The sequence below is a fragment of the Sciurus vulgaris genome, assembly GCF_902686455.1.
Source record: "Sciurus vulgaris genome assembly, chromosome: 3".
NCBI lineage: Eukaryota > Metazoa > Chordata > Mammalia > Rodentia > Sciuridae > Sciurus > Sciurus vulgaris.
In genome coordinates this window covers 13,245,443-13,269,790 of record NC_136463.1, presented here as the reverse complement: position 1 = coordinate 13,269,790, position 24,348 = coordinate 13,245,443, and the positions used below count along the sequence as shown (strand labels likewise).

Genomic DNA, 24,348 nt, shown 5'->3' with positions numbered 1-24,348 from the left:
TATAAAAGTCTGGAGTTTTGGATTCTCTTGAACCACAGAGCTGGCAGCAGGGGGCCTGTGCCTGTACGTGGAATAATGATTTGGCACTGAGCAGTGTGGCTGCCACCTTTATTTAGGGCATCAAATTCACCAGCTCGCCCCAGTCCCCACTGCTCCCTACTGTCTCATCCACTGCAAAACCTGCTCTGAGTTGCCACTGAGCTACACTCCCTGTGACTCACACCACTCATTTAGGCTCCCAGCAGGCATCCAACTTTACATCCCCTGCCCTTAAGTATTTCCCAAATTCACTTTAACCAAGCATCAACATAATGAAACAATCTGAAAACTTTTATGTTCCACCTCCTTTGGAATTGAACCTCTCTGTATCTGCACTACCTGTACCTTTGGGAAGAACAGAGTGAGGAGAACAAGACCAGCAGCAATTCATTGGTGTCAACGCTCCTGTAACAATTCGGCATCTGTACACACTTGTGTGCTTTTCTTTAGGGATCAGAAATTCCAGGGAATCCTGACCCGTCTGAAGAATGGAAAGATTCAAAAAGGAATTCAACCAGTTACACAGACTGCGGGGGCTCCTGTAAGAAGCCCTCAAATGGCAACATGTATAAAGTGATTAGAGAAACAGAAAGAAGTCAAAAGCAGTGACCTGGGACATAAGGCAGATGCTTAGGGGGAAGGGTGTCCACCACAGGCTGGGTGTCTGGTGAGTCAGGAGATGAAAGAAGGGAGAGGTGAAGGGGAGTGGAGGAGGAGGGGAAAGAGTACCAGTGACAGAAACAAATAAAACAAGAAGAAGGCAGGAGCCCGGCTTTTCTAAAGATCAGGAGCAAGAGTGAAAAGGAATCCCAGACACAAGGGGATATTTGTTGAAGCTGGTCTCTTAGAACAACACTAGGAACCTTTTGCATTCTATAGGAAAAAACAAATAAAACAACCAAACACTAACACGCTGGCTTGCTGTCCTGGTGACACGCAAATTCTTCCCAGGGAGAGGACTGAGCACAAGCCCATCTTTGTAAGAAGGACCCTGCACTCAGAACCTTGCTCGGCTCCCCAGGGACTGGCAAACTGATTTCTTAGGCAAAATTCAACGTTACGGTTTGGACATGAGAACATGCCCCCCAAAGGCTCCTGGGTTAATGCAGGGTGATTCAGAGGTGAAATGATGAGATTATGAGAACTGCAACCTCGTCGGCTCACCCGAGCGTGAACATCCCCTGGGTGCTAACTGCAGCAGGGGTGTGGTGGGTGGAGGTGGGTCACTGGGGCTGTGTCCTGGAAGGGTGCCTCTTCCCAGCTGCCACTTTCCCTCCTCCCCTCGACCCTCTCTCTTTTTCCTGGCCACTGAGAGCTGAGCTGCTTTCCTCCATCCTGCCATTTGGCCATGGTGTACAGCCTCACCCTGGGTCCAAGGCAGTGGACTGAGCCTCTGTAAGTCAAAGCAAACCTTCCCTCCTCTCAGTTGTTCTTGCAGGTATTTTGGGGACAGCAACATGAAGCTGACTAGCACACTCAACCATACCCTCCTTTCTGTGCTATTTCCTCCCTCCATTCTCTAAAGGACCAAGGACACAGAAGGCTAACAGCTGGCAAAGAAAGTGATCAGATGCAGCATTTATGCTTTCAAATGAAGAAGATGAGTGTGAGGTTGGAAATCGCTTTTGCCTTTCAGCGACGTGACCTTGGTGCTCCCTGAAGTTACGCTTCACCAGCTACAGGAAAGGTGTGGTCCTAAGTTCCCTGGGATCCTCACCTCGAATTTCTGCCTGAGCTCCACGTTCCCTTCCTCGTCCCCTTCTGGAATGGGCACGTTGTAGTACTCGCCTTCTTCCTGGTTCAGCAACTTGTACCTTTCAAAGAAACGGAGAGAAGCAGAGTGAGCCGAGCAGCCCCGGGCCTCCACCTCTACTCACGCTGCGGGTGAAACGCGCAGTTCAGAGGCAGGAAACGGCCCACCTCCCACATCACCAAGTGGTCTGATGCTGGGGGACTGCTCAGTCTCAGGGGCTTCCTTACCATCCGCTGGCCGGCATCTTCATTAGCTCCGAGACACCAAAGGAAAGGGATCCCATGAAGTCATTCCTTGTTGTCCGATCCCAGTCCCAGATTTCTACAGACAGCCTTCGGTCTTTGTCTGAAGGTTTTAGTTTGCTACAAAGACACATGCAATCGTACACATACATACACACACACACACACACACACACACACACACACGCAGGGTTATCTCGATTGTGGTTTCTTGGGAGACACCATATACTCATGGTCTGAGCCTGAAATAGTTTATTCACTTCTGTTCCTGCACTCACAAACTACCAGCCCTATACTACCGAAGCTCTAGACTAGGGATTAGCCAGCTGGGACCCAGGGGCCCAAGCTGGTCACCGCCTGTCCCATTAGAACTCAGCTGCAGCACTGTATTTACATACAGCCTGCGGCTGCTCTGGCCCTGGCATGTCAGAGCTGTGAAGGGGCAACAGACTTGAGCCACACAGTCTAAGATACACGCGTCCACCCTACAGAGCAGAGCGCGCTGGTTTTGCTACAATGGTGAGCTACCTCTCTGGCTGTCCAGAGATATACCTGCTGGTGCTCCACTGTAGCCACTTCTCATTCCTGACTTCTTCACTCCCTTCCACCAGTCCCTCCCTCCTTCTTCCTCTTCTATCCTTCCTACTTCTAAAATCTTCAAGGCCCACTTCAAGGTCACCTCCTCCAGGAAGCCCTCCCTGCTTAAAGTTGAGGCTATCTTTCCATTCCAGGAGGGAATGACACTTTCTATGCTACTCACTTATTCTGTGTTGTAACAATTATTCAATTCTTGTCTCGTACCCTCTCCTAACCCTCAAAATAACCCCAATCCAGGGTATCAGGGATGTAGTTCAGTGGTAGGGCACATGGCAAGTAAACGCCAGGTCCTGTGTTCAATTTCCAGTACCACAAAAAGAAAAAAAATAAAAAAACATCTAAGTCCATCAAAAGGCGGGACATCACTGGTAACACCTTAAACAGATTTTTTTTTTTTTTTCTGGTGAAGAATAAGTAAAGGTAATTATTTGGGGCTGGCATATACAGTTCATGGTCAGCTGAGTTACTCTGCCTCAAGCGGGTGATGACAGCTGTCCACCCCTCAGCAGCCTGGGAGGTCTCAGGAATGAGGACGTGTGTAGGGACATCTGCCTGCCCGCCCCCCATTATCTCTACTAAAGAGACTGTCAGCTGTGGGGTGCTGGGAATGGGGCTGGATCTAGAGGAGGAGAGACACTCACAAGGTGAAGGACTCATTCCACTGGGGGTTCAGTGTGGAACGGATGGTTTTGGTTTTCTGTTTGCTTTCATTCTTGGGGTCAGGAATAAGTTTCAGCTTCACATAAGGATCGGAAAGCCCATTGGGATCCATAGGGATGAGATTTTTTGCATCTCGTACTGTGGAGAGAGAAGAAAGAAAAAGTTACAAAAAGATGGCTTACCGGTGTTCACCAGCGTCCAGTGTCAACACCAGGCTGAGCTGGAGGGACATCAAGATGGAGTTTAAGGAGAGGGAGGTGAAAATCAGAAGCCTCTGACACTCGCCATGAGAAAGCTGCCTGCCACCTTCTCGGCTTTGATGCTGGACAGCGTGTGGGTGCTGAGGTCTAGCCTTGAGTCACAGCATCAGCCTGAACTGGTGGCACTGGGGACACTCACGTACCTACAAGAAATGCAAAGCCTGGGTCCCACCCCAAGTCACAGAGGAGAACCAGCACATTAACAAGATGCCCAGGTGACCTTCACCACTCTCAAGGTGAAAAGGAGTAGCCTCCCCACATGCAGGAAATCAGCCCAGCCTGGCCCACGGTGCTGCAAACGCACTTGAACTCTTAGAAGGTGTTGTCCCTTTCTTCATAAAGGCTGGTGGTTTCTGACCCTGGCTGTACCTTGGAATCACTTGGGAGAGGGGTTAAATTATCAATTCTCAAAATTAAATGAGAATATCTAAGGGATGTGGCCCAAGTACTGGTTTTAAAAGCTCCCCTGGTGATTTTATTGTGTGGCAGGGAGGAAGCCAGTGGTGTAGACAGCTGTAATTCAGAAATGCCTTCCTGTGTACGGGTCCAGGGCTGGGTGCATCGCCTGGGAGCTCATCAGATATGCAGAATCTCAGGCCTCACTTCAAGTTTACTAACTCAGAATCCTCGCTTTACCAAGACCCCCACGTGACCCCAACACACATTCCAGCTTGAAAAGCACTACCACAGGAAGCAAAAAGCAGTTAAAGCTGGGGGCAGTAGCACATGCCTATAATCCCAGTGACTCGAGAGGCCGAGGCAAGAGAAGCCCAGGTTCAAGGCCAGCCTCAGCAACTTAGCAAGACCCTGTCTCAAAACAAAACAAAATAAAATTAAAATGGCTGGAGATGTGGGTCAGTGATAAAGTATTCTTGGGTTCAACTCCCCGTACCAAAAAAAAATTCTTTTTAATTAGGAGGAAAGACCACTGCTCCTACAGAGGCTGGCATGCTCAGAGATGTGGCTGGCAGAGGTTACGTTAGTGGGAGCAGCTGTCTAAAGTCACTGTCAAATGTTACAGGTCGTTATCTACCACAGTGATGAGAAGGGACAGAGGTCCGAGCCTGCCTACCCCAGCCTCCCTTACTGTCTTCCCCAACAAGGGTGAAATTTCCCTTGCTGGTCAGACATCACTGATACCCATTCATCAGGACTAGCCTCTCTGGCCCAGCAGTGCTCACGGTGTGGCTCCTGAATCAGAACTCTGGAGGTGGGGTCCGGAGACCTGCTGGCAAGCCTCCAGGTGATTCCGACGTATGTAAAAGTAGGAGAATCATGAATCTTGCAGGCTGGCACAGGTTACCAGTGTAGTTTGACTGTTAAGAATTATAGAAGAAGGTGCTGCAGTTGGCAGAGCACAGGGGATAGAGGAGGAATGGAAGAGAACTAATGATGTTTGGTCTTTGGACGCCAATGAGGCGGTGTAACCCTAAGAGCAGAAGCTGAAGATGAGCAAAGCCCAGGGCAGTCGGTGGCCCCCCTGTGCACTGCCCCCTGCTGGTCCAAAGCTGTATGCACTCTTTACCTGGTGTCTCAGCACAGGAAAGTGACCACTCAGCAGACCTACTTTCAAGTCCTGCCTCCTCCTCTGCCTAATCCTGAACACTAGAGCTGAGGCCTCTAAGTCTGTTTTTTCCAATTACAAAAATGAACAGGGTCAAAATTCTGGTGCTATAAACTTGCTGGGAGAACTCAAGGAAACAATGTATATAAAGTGCCTTAAGTGGTTGGTGGCTTGGGAAATTAGAAGCAGGATTCCATGGCGTGAGTGCTCACTAGGACTGGGCACAGTGTCTCTGACTTGTCTCTACTGCTCATCATTTTGAAACCTGCAATGAGGCCAGAGGTCCCCAGGGGACCTGAGCCACCTGAGCGTTTGTCCAAGAATTCAAGGTTTAATTTCATGCAGAAGTCTCATCTCCTAAAACATCGACCCTGAGAATCATAAAAGATGAAAAATTTGAGCATAAAAAATAGAGCTCTCCCTCAAAGATCAGAAAGGGGCCAAAGGACTCTGATTAAACACCAGAGTGAGAATCTGATACTTTTTAAAAGGCAGAAAATGCCTGGAATGTCTAACGTTGAAGGCTGAAGAAGGTCACATCCCAGATAAGCTAATGAAGAGTCATATTGAGGCCACCAAGAGGTCCAAAGTTGCCTTCTACCATTTGCAGTGTTATTGCAGGTGCTGACTTTTACATCTTCAATTTATAGCCCTGATAGCAGGACACACAAAATCACTCCAGGCTGATCTCTTCTGAATGGTGATGAGCGAAAATCTTGATGGGATTTAAAGCCTTGGGTTTCCTGCTGAGATACTGTCATTTAAGTTGAAAATAGAATGAGTTATCAATTCCAAATACCACTGAAGCAAATAGTGGGTCCAAATTTCAATTTCTTATTGCTGCAGATAACAGTCTCCTGATGTGTGTGTGACTCAGTGTGGTCCAGGACACCTGAATCAGGATTATAAGCCACCAGCCCGGGTTCTGTTTACTCTGAATGTGGGCTTTGGCTCTGTCACTTTGTGGTCATGGGAAAGATTCCAATTCTTTGTGCCTCTGTTTCCTCATCTGAAAAACTATACCCCCTTGATAGGCTAGCATTATATAGGTTCATGCACATAAAGCACTTAGGACAGCAACTAGCATGCTAAAAACCCAGAAATGATTATTATCATTGCTGTTAATACAAGTTACTGGTGGACAACAAAACCCAAAGGAACTGGACTAACGGCATAGGGTGGGCAAACAGATGCCCCAGGGGAGAGTACGGCGTGGAGATTTCCTAACATGGTTGCCACCGGGTGATTTCGACAGTCTTCGCATAAGAGGGAACGAGGCAGGTCATTGCTAATAGGAACGGTGCTCCACTCTGGAACGGGAGGAGAGGAAAGACAAGAGCAGAACTAAGGTGGGGGGTGGATGAGAAGCAACAGTGAAGGCAGGAGAGAGAAAGAAGGGGAGAAGCTGTCAGGACGTGTGTGGGGGATGCTGTCCTAGCACAGACCAGCAGCAACCTGAGCTCAGGGACATGCCGGAAACACCTGGGGTGCCTGGCTCCAGCCCCAGGGGTCAGATTCACAGGATCGTTCAAGATGTCCTTCCAGGCGCGTTTACGTGAAGACGTGAAGATGGGCTGTGTGCCTCTCAGTGCACCCAGCCCTTATTCTCAGATTGTCGATGCTGGATTAGCATCTCTGGCATCCCTGGAAGACCTGACTATTACTCACATTTCCCTTTCGATTAGCTCCCTTTTTAACATCTAACATTTAAAAAGGAAATGTGTCACAAGTAAATGGAAAACCCAGATTTTTTTTTTTTTTTTTTTTTTTTGGCCATAAATAGGAAGTACCCATAAAAGTAAAAACAATGACTGCTGTGCATTTCCCCTCGGACACAGCTGCCTGAGGCCTGCTCTCTCCTGGCTGCAAAGGGGAAATTAATAATTGTTAGAGTGTTAAGGATCCTCTAGCCCCAGACAGAGCCCTCCTCTGCATTACAACCAAGAAGGAAAAGAAAGCTGAAGAGGGACTTTCTCAACATGCAATATCATGCTCTTCACGTCAGTCCAGTACCTTCAGAAACCACCTCAAGTGCTAACAGGAGTCACGTCCCCCAGAAGTCCCACCCCACACGTGGAAAGCACAGTTGCAGGAATGCCAGTTCCCAGGTCGTTAAGGAATTGGAATATTCCACTGCCCAAGAGCGTGTGTCCAAGAAGAATGTCCCTGGCAAAGATCCATGGCTCATTTCTGGTCTCTCACCTTCTACAAGAACCAAATTGTTTGGATCCACAGAATTAAGGGGTGGGGGGGAGTGATGCTGCTTTGATAAACTATTGAGAATGAAATTTCTTTTAAGATCTATCAAGCCAACTCAAGCTGCCAAAGGAAGATGGTCTCTGAACACAGCGGTACAGTCACGGCACACCTCCCTTGCTGGGAAACCCACGTGGCAGCCCCAGCTGCGCCCATGAGCTCTGCCGAGCGGGCACGCAGCCCCACAGATCGAGGAACACAGTGCCCGCCTTCCGCTGCTGTCTCACTGGCACTTCTGCAGCCTTGACGAGAAGGGGGCATCTGCAGGATTAATCCGTCTGCACTGTGGCACAGGCCACCGCAGAGTGGAAGGTCTGTTCTGTAACTCCAGGACCTCAGTAGCAATACAGAATCCTATTCTATTCTTTTGGCTTCAGAGGCCTGCTCTGAAACTATCAGCTGCTGAGCCCCACGTTGAGAACACAATCACCTGGGTTAAAAGGTTATAAAATTTCTGGATAAAGTTAAAATATCATTTCTGAATAAAACCCATTCAAAGAAGATTATGAGAGATACCTATGCAAAGTTACCTGACCCAGGTGGCTAGGTGAGGCCTGGATGTGTGTGCTCTGAATAAATGCTTGGGGGTGAGGTGGGCATAGAGGCAGAGGAGCCATCTCAGAGGACTGGGCTGCCTTGGCTGGGTGGGGAAGCGGAGCCATGTGCACATGGGAATGAAGAGCATGGTCTCCACCTGCTGGCTGGCTATGCTGCCCAGGGCTGCTGGATGGGGGAAATGGAGGGTGGGTTGTGGTGGCTGACCACAGCGACTGCCAGGCTTTCTCTGGGATGAGCAAGTTGTGGCCCCAGAAATGAGTCAAATAAGGGCTTAACACACACTGGAGGATGTTCAGGGCACAGTTGGGCTCATATTGCTTGGATGGGTGTTGCAGGGGATGGCCGGCTTCTCGGGGGCAGCACAGCGTGGGCAGCTGGGGTCAAATCCTGCTCTACCACCTATCAGCTGTATGCTTTGGACAAGTCACAATTTCTCAGCTAGCTCTTCTGTAACACAGGGATGGAAAGTAAATGAATTAATGCATGGAAAGCCCCGGGAAGAAAACCCGGAACAAAGGGAGAGGCATACGATTATTTGCTAGTATTAGCAACAGTGGGATTTGATCAGTGCTTGTTATTTTCATCATCACCATTTCCAGATCTCATGGTCAGGCAAGAGTTAAATAGTCAGCTCAGAGGTGTTCCAAAAGAGTCCAGGATTTAAAAAAAAAAAAAAAAAAAAAAAAAATCAGTGCCATTCTTGATCCATTCAGATGGTTTCTTAATCCAGAGAATTCATGTAGCAGTAATGATAAAATAAACACCCTTGAGCTCACCACCTAACATGAAAGTGAGGTCGAGGCCAAGACCACTGAACACACCTAACATGTTCCCCACCCCTCCTTTCCTCCTCAGTGGATTGTAACCCTCACTCCGAGGTCGCCATGGGCACTCTGGTCCAGCACAGGTTGAAGTAAGAGCACAGAGAGAAGCTCTGGAGGATCCATCCCTGGGCACGTAAGCCAGAAGCTTTGCCGAGGACACAGCTGTATCCCCACAGACGTGATTTGTCAGCACTGACCCGCAGTAACCCTGCCCATTCAGGGCTCACAGAGACATTGCTTGGATGCACAAAACTCAAGGGCCTCCAAGTTCAACAACAACCTAGCCTTTCACATGATCTGCTTTGCTTTAGAAAATAATTCTCTATTTTGCTGCCTTTGTTTCCCCTCTAAGAGCACCCTTGTTCGTGGCTTCTGTTTTAAAGCCAACAAAAAAAGGACAAAGGTTCAAAACAGGGACTTACTGCAAAAGTGGGGATTGTTCAGTGTGTGCTGCCCCTGTGGGCCCCTGCCACCTCCACCCCTGCCCGATAGCAAAATGAGAGTCAACAGATTCTATAATCCTACTCCGCACCGTGCGTAAGCAGAAATGATGTTCTCTGACACTACAGAAAAACAACAATTCTCCTGTTTTGAAGTTACCAACAGCAAAGGAAATGTGAACCACAAGCTGCTGGAGGGAGGGGGTGGCTGACAAGGGCAGAAATCCATGAGGTTGAGTGTCTGTGGTGCAAAGAGCCTGGGGTCACTCACATCAGGTGACAGAGTGACACTGGCTTCCCAAATCCATGAGCCACATCTGTGGTGAACAAAATGTGACTTCCAGCCCAAAGAATTAGCTGTTCGAACGATTAGACATCCACGATGTTCTCCCAAAGAGCTTTCAGACAGAAATTAATTTCTTATAAGACATGATCACATTGGACTATATTCAATGCCAGAGAAACGGTAGAATTATGTATTTCTAAGAGGTTGGCCTTCTGAGTTTAGGCAGAGATGGGGTGTGTGTATGTGTGATAGAGCAAGCTTGTGTGTGTGTGTGTGTGTGTGTGTGTGTGTGTGAGAGAGAGAGAGAGAGAGAGAGAGAGAGAGAGAGAGAGAGAGCGAGAGAGAGCGAGAGTGCACAAGAGAGCGAGAAAGCGCAATGAGCACGCTTCCACTTCTTCACCAAAATGACTGGACCGGGGGCACTGAGGGTATGGCCAGGACCCTTGCCCTCTGGTACCCAGGAAGATGATGAAGATGGCGGTCATGTAGTAACATCTCTGGAGCAATGACTAAGTGGCAGGCACCATTTTCAGCTCTTTGCAATAATGCAAGAGATGCCATTATCAAGCCCATTTGTAGATGGAGCCCTTCGGCAGAAAGAAGTGCAATATCCTGCTCTCTACAGGAAGCTGAGGAGTGGCCAGCTGGAGTAGGCTTGTTGTATAGAGGGAAAAGAGGGGTAGGAGAGGTGGGGGGAAGGGAAAAAATAACAGAATGAATCAAACAACATTGCCCTATGTAAATTTATGATTACACAAATGGTATGCCTTCACTCCAGGTACAAACAGAGAAACAACATGTATCCCATTTGTTTACAATAAAAAAAAAAAAAAATTGACCTTCACTTGCTGCTGCAGGAAAATGACTTCAATAAGACAAAGTCCCAGGGAAGAGGAAGAAAGTTGCCTTCAGCCAGGAAAGGATGGGAGGAACTTTGCCCAGGACAACGGGGAGGAAGGGAAGGACCAACCGCCTTTCCACTGGAAGCACAGGTGATGGCAGAACAGGGAGGGAGACGTGAACACACCACCGGCAGGCCCACGGTGACTGAGGTGGCCCCTGCAGGGGAGGTGGGAAGGCAGGTGAAAGGCACTGCTGCATTTTGCTTTGGTGCCTTGACCTTGAACTTAGCAGAGGGGGTTCTAGTACCCCCCTTAAAGGTGAAAGTGGTGGCTTCTGGGGTATAATTCCAAAACCAGAAACCATGCAGCAACAAGAGCATATGGGTCACCAGGTGGCCTCTGCAGCTGGAATGTGCTGACATCTCCTCAGAACCTTCAGGCTAGTGACTGAGTCAAGACCATGACCTCACTGATACACAGGGCTCAGGAGCACCTGGTAGCACTAACACCAAAGAGGCCAAAAGGCCAGGTTCTGCCCGCTTGCACTTGGGGCTAGTACCTCGTGCACACTCACACCTGCTGGGTCCCTCTCTGCTGTAGATGCCGACTCTGGAACAAATGGCACATGGAAAGCACAGAGGGGACAGCAGACTGCAGTGGATACGAAATTGAGCTGGGTAAATCTGCACTGATGAAGTGATTCTTTTAAGATCACAGAAGAAATATTGAAACCAGAGAAAGGGACACTTAACAAAGTAGCTTGATGCATCTAAGACAGTGTTCTGCTGCTGTAGAGTGAAAGCAATATGTAAATAAGCAAATATGGCTGTGTTCCAATAATACTTTATTGAAAAGAACAAGTGGTGGGCCAGATTTGGTCCTGCGGCCATAGGTTGCTGCTTCCTAGCATGGAACAAGCACCACTCCCCTGCTCCAACTCATGAATCGCTTGGAGAGAAATGGGCACAGAGCAGTTTCCACTTAATTCTGGTTCTTCACACTTTCATCTGAGCCTCTTGAACTTGGCCCTTTCCTAGAGCCAAGGAAAGGTCCTGAGCTAGAATGGGGGAGACAGGACATGTCTCCTGGCAGAAACCACAATCCACCTTTGTCCTTAGTTGTCACCTGTCTTAGTAGAACCTTCAGAGGCCATCTCTCTTGTGTAGGTGGGCTCACATCTTTCCTCCTGGCTGTGTTAGGTTTCTGTGGTGCAGTGATCTGTGCTTCTAGACAAACCCAATTGCAGGCTCCTCCCTGGGGCATCTGATCCAGCCAGGACCTGCTGCCCGCTGGCCAACCCCACCCTATTCATGCTCACAGCCTGTGCCACGCTTCAGCCCCACCCTGGGACCAAGTGCAAACAGTGAGCTGATAAGGCGTCAATGGGGCCATTCTTCAATGATGCAGCAGCTGCTCTGGGAACAGGAACTTTAAAGGAATTTGTAACCAGGAGCCCTGGGAGGCAAAAGCTGACCTGTTCTAGGAGAGCAGGACATGGTACGGGCCCTCTGCCTTCTGCTGAATCGAGCTGTGCTTTTACAGAGCCGTGGGCTGACCCTGCTGAGCAAGGTACCCTCTTAAATTACCAGTTGCTGGTTAGAGGGCATCTCAGGCGGCCGATGGGCTGGATCAGACACAGAGGGGGAAACTCTTGCTGCCCTGCTCAGGCCTGCGTGGTGGCACCAGCAGCCCACAGAGCTCTCCGCCTTCCTCCAGCCCCAGCTTTTGGGCCACATTACTGGAGGAACAGTCTGTTCTGGAGGTCTGTTTGCATCTTTACTTTGGGCCTGTCTGAGGATGCCACCAGGGAGAAGCTGTGTCTGAGAAGCTGCCAGTTCCCTTACATTGCTACCACTCAGTTCCGTGCCAGGAGCCAGAACTCCTTGGCAAATGCTGATGGGGAAACTGGTGGGGTGACAGATTGCTTCCGGAACAGGACTTGCCGAATGCCCTTCCCACGTGACGTTACGGGGGCGGTTAAGCTGTCTAGCAATAAGGCCAGGTTCCTGGTTTAGGGGTTCTGGCTTGGAGCCTCTCAAACTGTGCAGGCAGACAAACCCTGGCACAGGTGGGGCATGTCACAGAGGGTGGCAGGCTTGTTGGCGCAGGTCCCTGTGGATGAACCATAACAGAACCAGTAAGACCATCAGGTGGGCACGGAAGGTCCTGGAAAAGGAAGGGACCTAGGCAGGCTCCAGCTGGCACAGGGAGAGTGTCCATGGCAGGGCGCGTCCAAGGTACATTTCTGATGCCCCGGGTTTTTACTCGGGGTAACAGGCAACCCTAAAACTCCCCGGGCCAGACATTCCCCATCCTCTTGAAGTCACAAGTCTTTCAACACAATATTACAGTTCCTATGACAATGGCCCCCAGGTGGAAGCCCCATGTCTGGAGAGTCCAGCTCCGCAGAGGCCAGGGCGTCTTCCTTCTAACTGCACGACTCTGAGCTTGCGTGTAAAGGGAGCACAGCGTTCCTCTAGGCCACTTTCTGCTCTGCCTGGGAGGAGGTCTGAGCCACGGTCTGGACGTGTGTGTCCACCTAGCCATCCCATTTGAATGTCCCACTTACAACCCCCAGGACGATGACACTAAGGCGGAGGGGGCGCGCTTTGGGAGGTGACTAGGTCTTGAGGGTGGGGCCTCACAAATGGCATTAGTGCCCTTAGCAAAGAGGCTGTAGGGAGTTTGTTTGCCCCTTCTACCACTCGAAGACCAGGGGGGGACACCACTAGGAATCAGGAAATGGGTCCCCACCAAGAATCTGCCAGTGCCTTGGTCTTGGGCTTCCCACCCTCCAGAACTGTGAGAAACACATTTCTGTTGTTTGCAAGCTGCCCAGTAACAGAGCAAAACATTCTGGGAGCTGGGAGGGGCCTTGGCTGGGGCCTGCTCTTAGATGGGAGTTGTAAATAAAGGGGTTGTCTGGGTGGCTGTGGGCAGTCCCATGGCTTGCCACCCATCAGACAGGTACATCAGAACGGTCTGGCCAGAAGCAACAGCAACTCCCATTCTTCTCTCCCTAAGAAATTGGAACTGACTTTCAATCACAGCTTGACTGGCACTTATAATATTTTTGAGGCTCCAAAATATGAAAAACAGGTCAATTATCTGTTTCTTACCATTTCCTTCAACATCGTTATTTAAATTTTAGGAATGCTCCCCACTCTGACCCACTTCCACTGAGCACATGGTGGTATGACTTAGGAACTGGCGTTGGTTCCCGCTGGCTGGTTAACTGTACCCACCTACCACCTTAGGGCGTATATCACATGAAAGACCCACTCCCTACCTGTGAAGCCAGTCTCCTAGCTACTAATTGTTCTGAACCCCGACTGCCTGGCACAGCACCTTGCTACACACTCAGTAGCTATCTGTGCGTCTCCATGCCGCTCTTGCCTTGTGCTCCAGGTTTGTGCTGCCCCAGCCCTGTGCACACCCCATCTGGAACACATCCCTCTGTGCATCTCTACCACCAGCCCCCACCTTGAAACAAGACCCACCTTCTCCAACCTTCCACTCTCCTGCCAGCCTAGCTCACAGTATATGCATCTGCACAGACTGACGGCAGGTTGGGGCAGGGTCTTTGCCACACCCTGTGCCCAGCCCCAGGGTCAACGCCAGGAAAGATTGAGTGATCCAGGGATTCCCACTGATTGAGAAGCTGGAAAGCCCTGCTTCTTTTGACTGCAGTACATGAAGCGTCCATTTGGAGGGACTCCAGGACAAGAAAGAACCTAACATGCTTTTTTTTTTTTTTTTTTTTTGAGGGAGAATAAAGGCAGGCCAAAAGGAGTCAAGCACTTCTTTTTCTGAAAATGTGAAATGCTTTGAAGAGCCTCTGAGCCCATAAAGACTGAAGGACATCAGATCTCTCTCCAGCTTTCAGGAAAAAGGCATCAGACGGAGCCATTTGCTCTTGGGAAATCATTACGGTGAGGAACTTCTCTGGGTTTCGGGAAATAAAACCCAAAGTAATCAACAAGAACAATGAGTAACTGTCCAGCAGGCACCAGAGGATTGGGAGTCCATGTGTCAGTGGGTCCTGGGCTGTCTGGTCTCTGTATTTGCTCCCTGTGCTGTACCAAATCTGCTAATATTGTCTGCGCTCATGAACTCCACAGAATTCCTGATGCTACCTCTTCCATGCTGGTGAATAATGACCCATACGTTCTGTGATATTTGTTTCTTTCTTGCCAGACACAGAGGCAAGAAGAGTGAAATACACAAATGACCTTACTTGGCCGCACCCTTCCCACGACACCAGATCCAGACACGAATCTGGAGTCTGGGACTTGAGCAATCTCACATTTTAGGGTCTGTTTTCTATATGTTCTGTTCTGTTACTGAGGCTTTCTGCTTGGTGATAAGAATGAATTTGTCTCAGGAGGTCATGGGACCAGAAAACATGTCAGCCACTCCACAACAAAAGCCACGCTAGAATAAGACTCAGGAAGAGAATGCAGAGGAGTGTGCTCAGAGAGGACGAAGAGCCACGCTGGGTACTTCCAAAAAAGACTGAACATTTCTCTATGCTTTCTCTTCTAATCAGCTGAAAATAAAAATTTCTGTTATCTCTCTAGAATCCTGATGTTTCAAAAGGAAATGGAGTCTGATAGTGGGAGAGTTATTTTCTGGTTATGAGAGAACCATGGGATTCTGCACAATAACAAAGGAAAATACTAGTTTTTGGAAATATTCTTCCTTATTTTAAGAGTAACATATATTTCTCATATAAGAATTTAAATACAAGGAAGTATAAAAGTGCCTATCCTTCCACAAGAGAGGATCAGCATTGGTTTATTGGTGAGCTGATTGCCAGATTTTTTCCTGTGTAGCTACCTAAGGTGAAATATTTATTTTTATGGAATTCACATCATTTTATGATACAACTTTAGGTCCTTCCTTTATAATATAGAAAAGTGTGTCTAAAAACATTTTGATCCCTAACATTCCACTTTGGAATGGAAATTTGTGACTATATCATAGTTTTTTAATCGAAGTCCAGTTTGGGGACATCTACACGGTTTAAAATTCTTTTCCTTTATATAAAACACAGCAACTGATTATCTTCATGAATAAACATTTACCTAAATTTCTGACTTTTTTTATTAGGATACAGTCTTGGGGATAGATTAAAGGGTACAAGACTCTTTCTCCAAGACTCTTGGTATATGGCCATTACTTCCCCAAAAGCTGTACCAAAGTAGAGTCATACTACGGGTGTGGTATGAAAAGTAAAGGCTAAAATCGGAATTTTGGATCCCTTGATAAATTTTGAGGTTTTTTTTGCTCCTTACCCCTTTGGCTATTTGGCCATTTGTATTTCTTTTTCTTTTCTTTCTTTCTTTCTTATTTTTTTTATTTTTATTTTTTTAACCTACTCCTAATTCAAGTTTCCTATAGGGTGGTTAAGAATTCCTTGCTGGGTCAGAAGAACTGTTTAGATACGTATATAACAGCCCTTTTCCAAATTGGCTGCAAACTGTTCGGAATTAATTTGTTGTGCTCCTCGAAACACAGAAGCTTAACATTCTATGCAGTTAAGGTTGTCAGACTTTCTTTTACCTCTGCCATTTCTTTTACGCTTAGAACCTTCTTGCCCTTTCTGAGATTAGCTAAATGTTCACTGATAACTTTCTTTCATCATTTTGTTTCTTTTTTTGTATTTAACTTTTAAATCCACTTGGAGTTGATTTTGCTATGCAGTGTTGAGGCAAGATCTCATTTATTTTATCTCCCAAATGTTTAGACAATTTTCCCAACAACATCTGTGGAATGAGCTCTACCTTTACCATTGGTTCCTGTGGTTTCTGCTTGTTTATAGCAGGCTCTGTCTCAGGGCCACCTCCTTTATCATCTTCAACGTTCCGTTAGTTCCTGCAACAAGCCTAGCTTTCAAATGGTTCTAGGTTTCCAATGTATTTTAAAATGTAGCAATGCAAGTCCCTGCTCAGTCTTTCCATTCCTGGGCACAGAGTTTCATGACACAGGGCAATTTCACTTTGGTGGCTTGTTTTCTCTTGACCTGATAAATCTGTACACATTCCTTATTCTTAGTGTTTATGGATTATGCTTTCGGTGTAAGCACTATTAATAGAATATAGCTGTAGTGTTATTTTAAAAAAATCTCCATCTGGAAACTCTGGGTAATTTAACTTGCTACCTTATACTCAGTATTTGTTACCATAGACATGTGCCTGGTAAGGTGTGCAGCCTTCTGGACAAAATTATTATTTCCTCTGCAATAACCCTCCTTGGTATCCACATGCTATATGTGCCTGGTAAGGTGTGCAGCCTTCTGGACAAAATTATTATTTCCTCTGCAATAACCCTCCTTGGTATCCACATGCTATAGATGGGGGAGCTGAGGCTCAAAGAGATTTAGAAGTCACGAACACAAGGTTCCCCAGCTCGTAAGGGAAAGGGCTGGGAACACAGCAGCCCTATTCCAGTACATTCTTTTTGTTGTTTTGAGTTTCATTTTTGATGGACACATTGTAACTATACATATTTGTGGGATATAGTGTGATGTTTTGATACACAGATGCATTGTATAATCATCAGATCAGATTATTTTAGCACATCCATCACCTAGAGCATGTATCATTCCTTTATGGTGAAACACACAACCCTTTTAGTTACTTTGAAATACACAACATTATTAACCACAGTCACCCTAGTGTACAACAGACAAGTACAGAGTTTCCTGAAAAAATTAAAAGTAGACACAACCCAGCCATGCCACTACTGGGTATATATCTAAAGGAAATGAAGTCAGTATGTTAAACACATATCTGTACTTCTGTGTTTATTACAGCATTATTCATAATAGACAAGGTACGGACTCAACCTAAGTGTCTATCAACTGATGAATGGAAAAGAACATGTGTTGCGTACACACCATGGAATCCTGTTCAGCCACGAAAGAGCTGAATTTCTGTCATTTGCAGCAACATGAATGGACCTCATGAACATTATGTTAAGTGAAATGAGCCAAGCACAGGAAGGCAAATATTGCATGATCTCATACACTTGTGGAGTTCAAAAAAGCTGTCCTCATAGAAGTATAGAGTAGAACAGAGATTACCAGAGACTGGGAAAGATCAGGGAGAGAGGGGGTCTAGTCTACAGGTACAAGATGAACTATACCATGACTCTTGCTACACTCTGTTTTGTTTGCATTATCTTTTCCAGAACTTTAGAAAGTGTAAATATTTTAATGCTACTGCCAACTATCTTAAGCATTTATCCCATTTAAAATGCTGCATTTCTCTGATTATCAAACCAAAGAGTGAAATGGTATCTTTTGACCCTTCCCCCAGCACACAGAAGAATCTATTATGCTGTGTACAAAATTCCCATTACCTCCTATTTCATTTCCTGCTCCTCTTACTACAAAATTAAATGGAGTTTGGGATCTCTAATTATTGCTATAATTTTATGTGATTTATATTTTTCAATCCTTTTCACATGATTTTAATGCTTACTGTTTATTCTTCTATATTATGACTTCCCCATTCCTGAGCCTTTCATTTTATTTCATTTTGCATCTCTCTTTTGTTTGCCTTTAAATAATTTTTCCAAGAGAGGCATATGGGTGACATATATTCTAAGTCCTTGCATATCTGAAAATATGCTATATGAATGGCAACCTGGCAGGGAGAAATTTGGGGGACCATAAACTTTGCCTGTGTAAATTCTCTAAGTGATTTTATCCCTTTCTCTCTAAAGTAAGTGCTCCACTCTGCAAGATGTCTCATGCCAGTCTGGTTTTTATTCTCCTGTTGGTCATTTATCCATTCTAAACAAAAGGAGTTTCTTTTCTTTGTAGTTAAAATTTTTCTAGGTTGTTTCAAGTTACACTCTTCTTTCTGCTGATTTTGCCAGAACAGAATGCATTCTTTTTAGTTTGAATGTGGCATGAACATGTTCCTTTCATGGAATTACTGCTGCTGTTTCATTTTTTCTTCTCTCATCCTTGGGATGAGATACCTCTCAACTCATGTCCTGTCCTCTGCCTTCCGTTTTTATTATCCTCTCTTTCACCCTTACTGTCCTGCCTACCTTCAGCACTGGTGCCTCAGGACTACCACAGCACTGATCAGATTTTCTACAATGCTACTTCTGCTCTTTGTTGCTCCATGCATAGTCATTACGTTGCTGCAATTTGACTTTCCTGGTACACATATCTTCCTTGCCCACTTCTCTTATCTTGTCTGTCTTTTCCTATAGCTCCCCATCATTTTAAGAGAGTCATCCTGCTGGCTGTTCCTCTTTACCTGTTTGTTCTAATGGCTTAACATCCTGTTTTACAAAAGATTGTGCATCCTGTGTTCTACTGAAATTTATGTGGAGTTTTTCAAATGTCCTTCTGTAACCCCTCTTCTTCCACTAAGTCAGTTTCATGCATTTCTCCTGAAGGACACTCCCTTCCCTTTGTCCTTCCATGGTTTTTAAATGAGCCACACATTACATGTGAGTGTTCTTTCTTCACTCACCCTCAAATGAGGAAGGACAGACCCAGAGTTGGAATTTGCCAAAAGACACTATGTTTGGATTCCCCATTGGCTCTGTCCACTACCTGGTGGACTTGCTTCCCTGACATTCAAATTGGTGTTCATGGCTCCTGATCTACAGATCAGTATGTTTTTGTGAGACCCTAGTGGGATCATATCCAATTTACCATGCTGGGTAATCACACACTCTGGATCCATGGGATCCATTTACAGTAAGGATCCCATGGACACTGGCCTCTTCTCCTATGCACCTGTCCACTGCCATCATAGGACACAATCCTGTGATTTGCTCTATTCTTCCACCTCCTAGGCCCCTAACCTCCAGCTGAACTGAGCACTCGGATGCTCCCTTTATTTTTCCTTTGGAAGTTACAGTCTACCTGTAGACTGGTGGGAAAATGCTATTTTGGTTCCTGAAATAAGGTGACCTCAGGGTAAAGGAAAGCCTCCTGAGTTTTTCTTGGCTGGTGAAGACCTGTTTCTTGGAGCACAGAGGAAGGTGTGAAGAATCTTCCTGCTTTCTTTCAGATGCTCAGGATTTTCCTATTTTATGCACCCATTATGACCTAACCACTGATGATAATCAGTAGGAAATTTTCCAAGTTGGCACCCAGAAGTCTAACTGTTTTGACCATGGCTTTGTCTTCTCCTGGGTCTTGTCAGCATTTCAGGGGGAATGAGAGTAAGAATGAATTTCCAGAAGTTACCAGCTGGTTTCCTAATTCCATCCAGAAATCCAGGATATGTGGATTTCCTATGCAGCTCTTGGAGTCCCACTGTTTCCAGAAAGCCTGGTTAACTGGAATGGAACACAATTCTGGCCATTCTCAGCTTGCATCTAAGCCACTCATCATCACTGCTCATGGTGAAGATTCTCACTCTGCTCTCATGCCACCACCTTGTCACCGTATGAGTGGCTCTTCGATATGCTTCCAGATGAATGTGGTCTATTGTTTCACCTCCCGGATCCTTAACTTCCTGCTGACTAAATACTCAGCCCTCCAGAAGAGACTCAGTGATGGGGAGAGAGAGGCCTTATGATATTTGGAGGAATTCGAGTACACAGACACAAGCTGAGGTGTGGCCAGGCCACCTCCACCTTCCGTCGCCTTTCTCTCTGCTCTGCTTGCTTCCATTCCACGCCCTGCTGGGGTCACAGGCCTGCAGCCCAGGCAAAAGGGCTGCCTTGATGCCCCTCCCAAAGCCGTAGCCCATGTGACAGATGGATCCTTCTAGAAAGAGTTTCTTTTTGGGACAATGGACGCCAGTGTTACCCAGCCGGCACAGGGCAGACCTCCAAGCTTCCCTCCCTCACTGCCCTCTTTCTTGGACAATGTTCACTGAGTCATCAGTCTAGGAAGCCAGGGGGATGGTGGATAAGGAAACACCTGGGATTCTTCTACCTGAAACATTTGTGTTGCCTGTCAATCAACTTTCATCGTGTGGTTTTACCTTTGTTTTCAGGGTATCATCAAAGGTCCATTTCTAGTTTGGGTACTAGGCAGATAAAGGGCCTTTGTTCAGTCCTTTGTCCTGGAAATACTTCCTACATTTGTATAAGTGGGTACATGGGAGCCATAGCACACCTTGAGAAAATGACAGTCGAGGCCACTCTCTCCCCCAGAATGTAGACACAAAACTCTGATCTATGTTGGAGAATTCACTGATCCCCTAGAGCTGAATGTGGGGGTGCAACCACGGATCTGAAGATAAGAATCTGCTCTAAGACAAACGTCACTCCTCTGCTAATTTGAGTGAGTTCATATTGATCATTTAAGGGACAAAGAATCAGTTTGGAGGGGAAAGGCATTTCTGCAAAGAATTCAGATGAAGGATCTTGTTGGCTGTTTGGGAGCCCTAAGGAGGCAATCCCTCCTCCCTGGGGGTCTTAGTCCATTTTTTGTTGGACTAAGCATTTATGATGGAATGCTGGAGACCAGTTAATTTATAAAGAATGGAGGTTTGCTTGGCTCTCGATTCTGGAGGCTGGGAAGCCCAAGAGCACGGTAACGGTATCTGCTCAAATTCTTCTGGCTGTATCATAATGTGGTGGAGGGCATTCATGGCGAAACAGAGCAAGCCAGTTGGACAGAGTTGCTTTGATAATAAAATCACTCCTGCTATAACCCATGAATCCATTAATCCAAGAATGAGCTAATCCATTCATGAGGGCAGAGCCCATATAATAAACAATCCAATCACTTCCCGAACGTCTCACCTCTCAAATACTATTAACATATGGGGATTAAGTTTCCAATACATAGAATTTGAGGGACACATTCAAACCATAGCACTTGGATACTAGGAAATAAGAAAAGCAAGATTCATTTTGGAAAATCAACACACTCTTGGTTCTATCAGTACTGGAATAGAGCAGTTTCCCAAAGCCCCCCTGAAGGAGACAGAGGTTCCAAGGCAGCCCAGACCTGTAAGAGCTGCGTGAACCTATTTAAATGAGCAGAGGCTCTGAGATGAACATCAGCAGTGCCTGTGAGACTGGACCCAGTGCTCCGAGCCCCAGGGACACACAGCTGCCTCTATCTTGAGACTAGAGTTCATTCTTAACCTGATGCCATTCAATGTTTACTGAACTCCTAAAATCTACCTTTTTGGAGAGAAGGCAGTACCCAAGTAGATTCCTACTATACGAGGCCTCTGGGACCACATTGTACATGGCAAATCAATTAGATAGGATCATTATAATTTGTCTTCTCTGGGATCTTGAAGATACTGCTCTGATTCTCAGCAGACATGGGGGTAATCCCATTTCTCTCTGTGAGTTAGTAAACTGGCATCCTGCTGTACTGCAGTCAGGGCTACACTGGAATTGGTCTCCAGGGGACTGGCCATCCCAAGAGGCCAGAATGAGCAATGCCCCCGCCCCTGCCTTTGGCCACTACTGCTCTAGTTACAGTAGCTTCTCTCCAACACCATCCCAAACAGACTTTCATTTTTTCAGATATACATGACAGTAGGGTATATTTTGACATATTATATATACATGGGGTGCAACCCATTACAATTTTGATCCCATTCTTGTGGTCGGACATGTGTGGAATGACACTGGTTGTGCATTCATATATGAGCATAGGAAAATTATGTCTGATTCATTCCACTGTCTTTCCTATTCCTATCCCCCCTCTCTTCCCTTCATTCACCTTTGTCTAATCCAATGAACTTCTGTACTTCCCCTCCCTCTCCTCCCTTGTTATGGGTTAGAATCCACATATCAGAGAAAACATTTGACCTGTGGTTTTTTGGGACTGGCTTATTTCACTTAGCACGATATTCTCCAGTTCTATCCGTTTACTAGGAAATGCCATAATTTCATTTTTTTTTAAGGCTGAGTAACATGCCCCTGTGTATATATACCACATTTTCTTTATCCATTGATCTGCTGAAGGGCACCTAGGTTGGTTCCATAGCTTGGCTATTGTGAACTGAGCTGCCATAAACACTGATGTGGCTGTGTCACTGTGGAATGCTGATTTCAAGTCCTTTGGGTATAAGCTGAGGAGCAGGAGAACAGGGTCAAATGGTGGGTGCATTCCAAGTTTTCTAAGGAATCTCCACACTGCTTTCCAGAGTGGCTGCACCAATTTGCAACTCCACCAGCGACATATGCGTGAACCTTTCCCCACATCCTTGCCCATGTTTATTGTTACTTGCATTCTTGATAACTGCCATTCTGACTGGAGTGAGATGGAACCTCAGTGTAGTCTTAATTTGCATTTTTCTAATACTAAAGAAGTTGAACATTTTTTCATACATTTTTTGACCATTTGTATTTCTTTTTCTGTGAAGTGCCTGTTCAGCTCCTTTGCCCATTTATTGGTTGGTTTTGGGTTTTTTTGGTGTTAAATTTTTTGAGTTCTTTGTATATCCTAGGGATTAGTGCTCTATCTGAAGCATAGGTGGTAAAGATTTTCTCCCATTCTGAAGGCTCTCTGTTCATATACTTGATTGTTTGCTCTGAAGAAGCTTCTTAGTTTGATGCCATCCCATTGATTGATTCTAGATTTTACTCCTTGTGCTTTAGGAGTCTTAATGAGGAAGTCTGTTCCTAAGCCAACTTGATGGAGAGTTGGGCCTATTTTTTTTTTTTCCAAGCCAAACTGTATCCAGCTTTATTAAAGATACTTTTCATAAACAATCATGGTATTTCAGGCAGGACATGGGCAGACAATCCTTAACAGTATACAACAACTTTCAAACTCCCTTCTTCGATGGACTACCAAAATCAGAAAGTCACTATAAAACCCAATGAAATCTTCATTTGATGCTCTGAATAGAGAAAGTTTAGAGTGAGGGTTGACATTTCACATTTAGCATGTTGTTTAACAACTTTTCACAAGCCGACCCTGACTTTCAGGAAATGAAATGAAAATGGCAAAAATTATTAATCTGAAGATCCACAATCTAGAAAAGGAACTGTTGCTCTTCTGAGGGACAATATCTCAATGTCACTGGGAAGTCCAGATTGCCGACACACTGGTAAAACCAATTGTTGGGAGACAGGTCCCAACAGGTCTGAGTGTAGGGGAGTTAAGTCTATGCTGATGGCAGGGAGGGAGAGGAGGACATAAGATGAATTTGAGTTTTTCCATACCACAAGGCGTTTGTGCCAAGGTGGCTATGTGTGCCAACATCAGGGAATCCCTCCTCTCGGGAGCCAAGAGGAAGTCTCTCAAAACTAGCAGGGGAAGGTGTTTTCCCCCACAGCAATCCAGCTTTGGAGACATTCTGCTAGTGATGTATGCGCCTTCCCCTGAAAACAATAATGGAGTGTTCTGTGTGCTAACAACATAGCTTTAAAAAAAAAAAAAAAAGAAAAAAAGAAAAACCAGGAAAAAAAAAGAAAAAAGAAAAAAAAAGTAAAACAAAATTCTGCATTTTTATAAAACTTGATAAAAAATAGTATTTCAAACTGTACAGTCACCAGAAGTACACAGTTATCAAAAATGCACACACTTCACTTGGCATCTCCAGCACCTTCAGCTTTCTGTGCCTGGTCTGTTTTGGCCTCTCCATTTTCTGCAGGGTTATTCCCATCCTTGCCAGCCTCGGCTTTTCCCTTTTTCCCTTTGGGTACCTTCTCTCCCTTCTTTGCAGGGGCCTTTTTAGGCTTGGGCTCTGGCTTTGGAGGAGCAGGTTTAGCAGACAGCCTTGCTGACTTCTCTGTGGTTCGTCCTTCACCTTGGCTTTATCTCCTTAGCATCCCCTTCAGCCTTTCTCTTGGGCATGGTGGTGACGGCGGTGGGACGCAGGCGCTGGACGCGGGGGCGCGCGGCTTTGGTCGGTCCGGGGGTCGTTCTCGCCTCTTCTTCTTCACACTGCTCCCTATTTTTTTCTTTCTAATATGCACAGGGTCTCTGGTATAATGTCAAGGTCCTTGATCTACTTTGAGTTTTGTGCAGGGTGAGATAGAGGGATTCTGTTTCAATCTGCTACATATGGATTTCCAATTTTTCCAGCATCATTTGTTGAAGAGACTATCTTTTCTCCGATCTG

General features: G+C 46.1%; 1 protein-coding gene and 1 pseudogene across 4 annotated transcripts in view; both read right to left on the bottom strand.

Moving 5' to 3' along the window:
• Positions 1-24,348, bottom strand: part of PRKCA (protein kinase C alpha) — a 399,537-nt gene that overhangs the window by 87,673 nt on the left and 287,516 nt on the right. For all 3 annotated transcript variants that reach the window (XM_079131599.1, XM_079131600.1, XM_079131601.1), the window contains 3 exons: positions 3,273-3,429; positions 2,020-2,154; positions 1,757-1,853 (listed from right to left, as the gene is read on the bottom strand). In XM_079131599.1, the coding sequence (XP_078987725.1) occupies positions 1,757-1,853; positions 2,020-2,154; positions 3,273-3,429 (389 nt within the window). The remainder of the gene's footprint in view (positions 1-1,756; positions 1,854-2,019; positions 2,155-3,272; positions 3,430-24,348) is intronic.
• LOC306656445 (non-histone chromosomal protein HMG-17-like) lies at positions 22,939-24,113 on the bottom strand (annotated as a pseudogene). Its single transcript has one exon. The product of its transcript is annotated as a non-histone chromosomal protein HMG-17-like (transcript).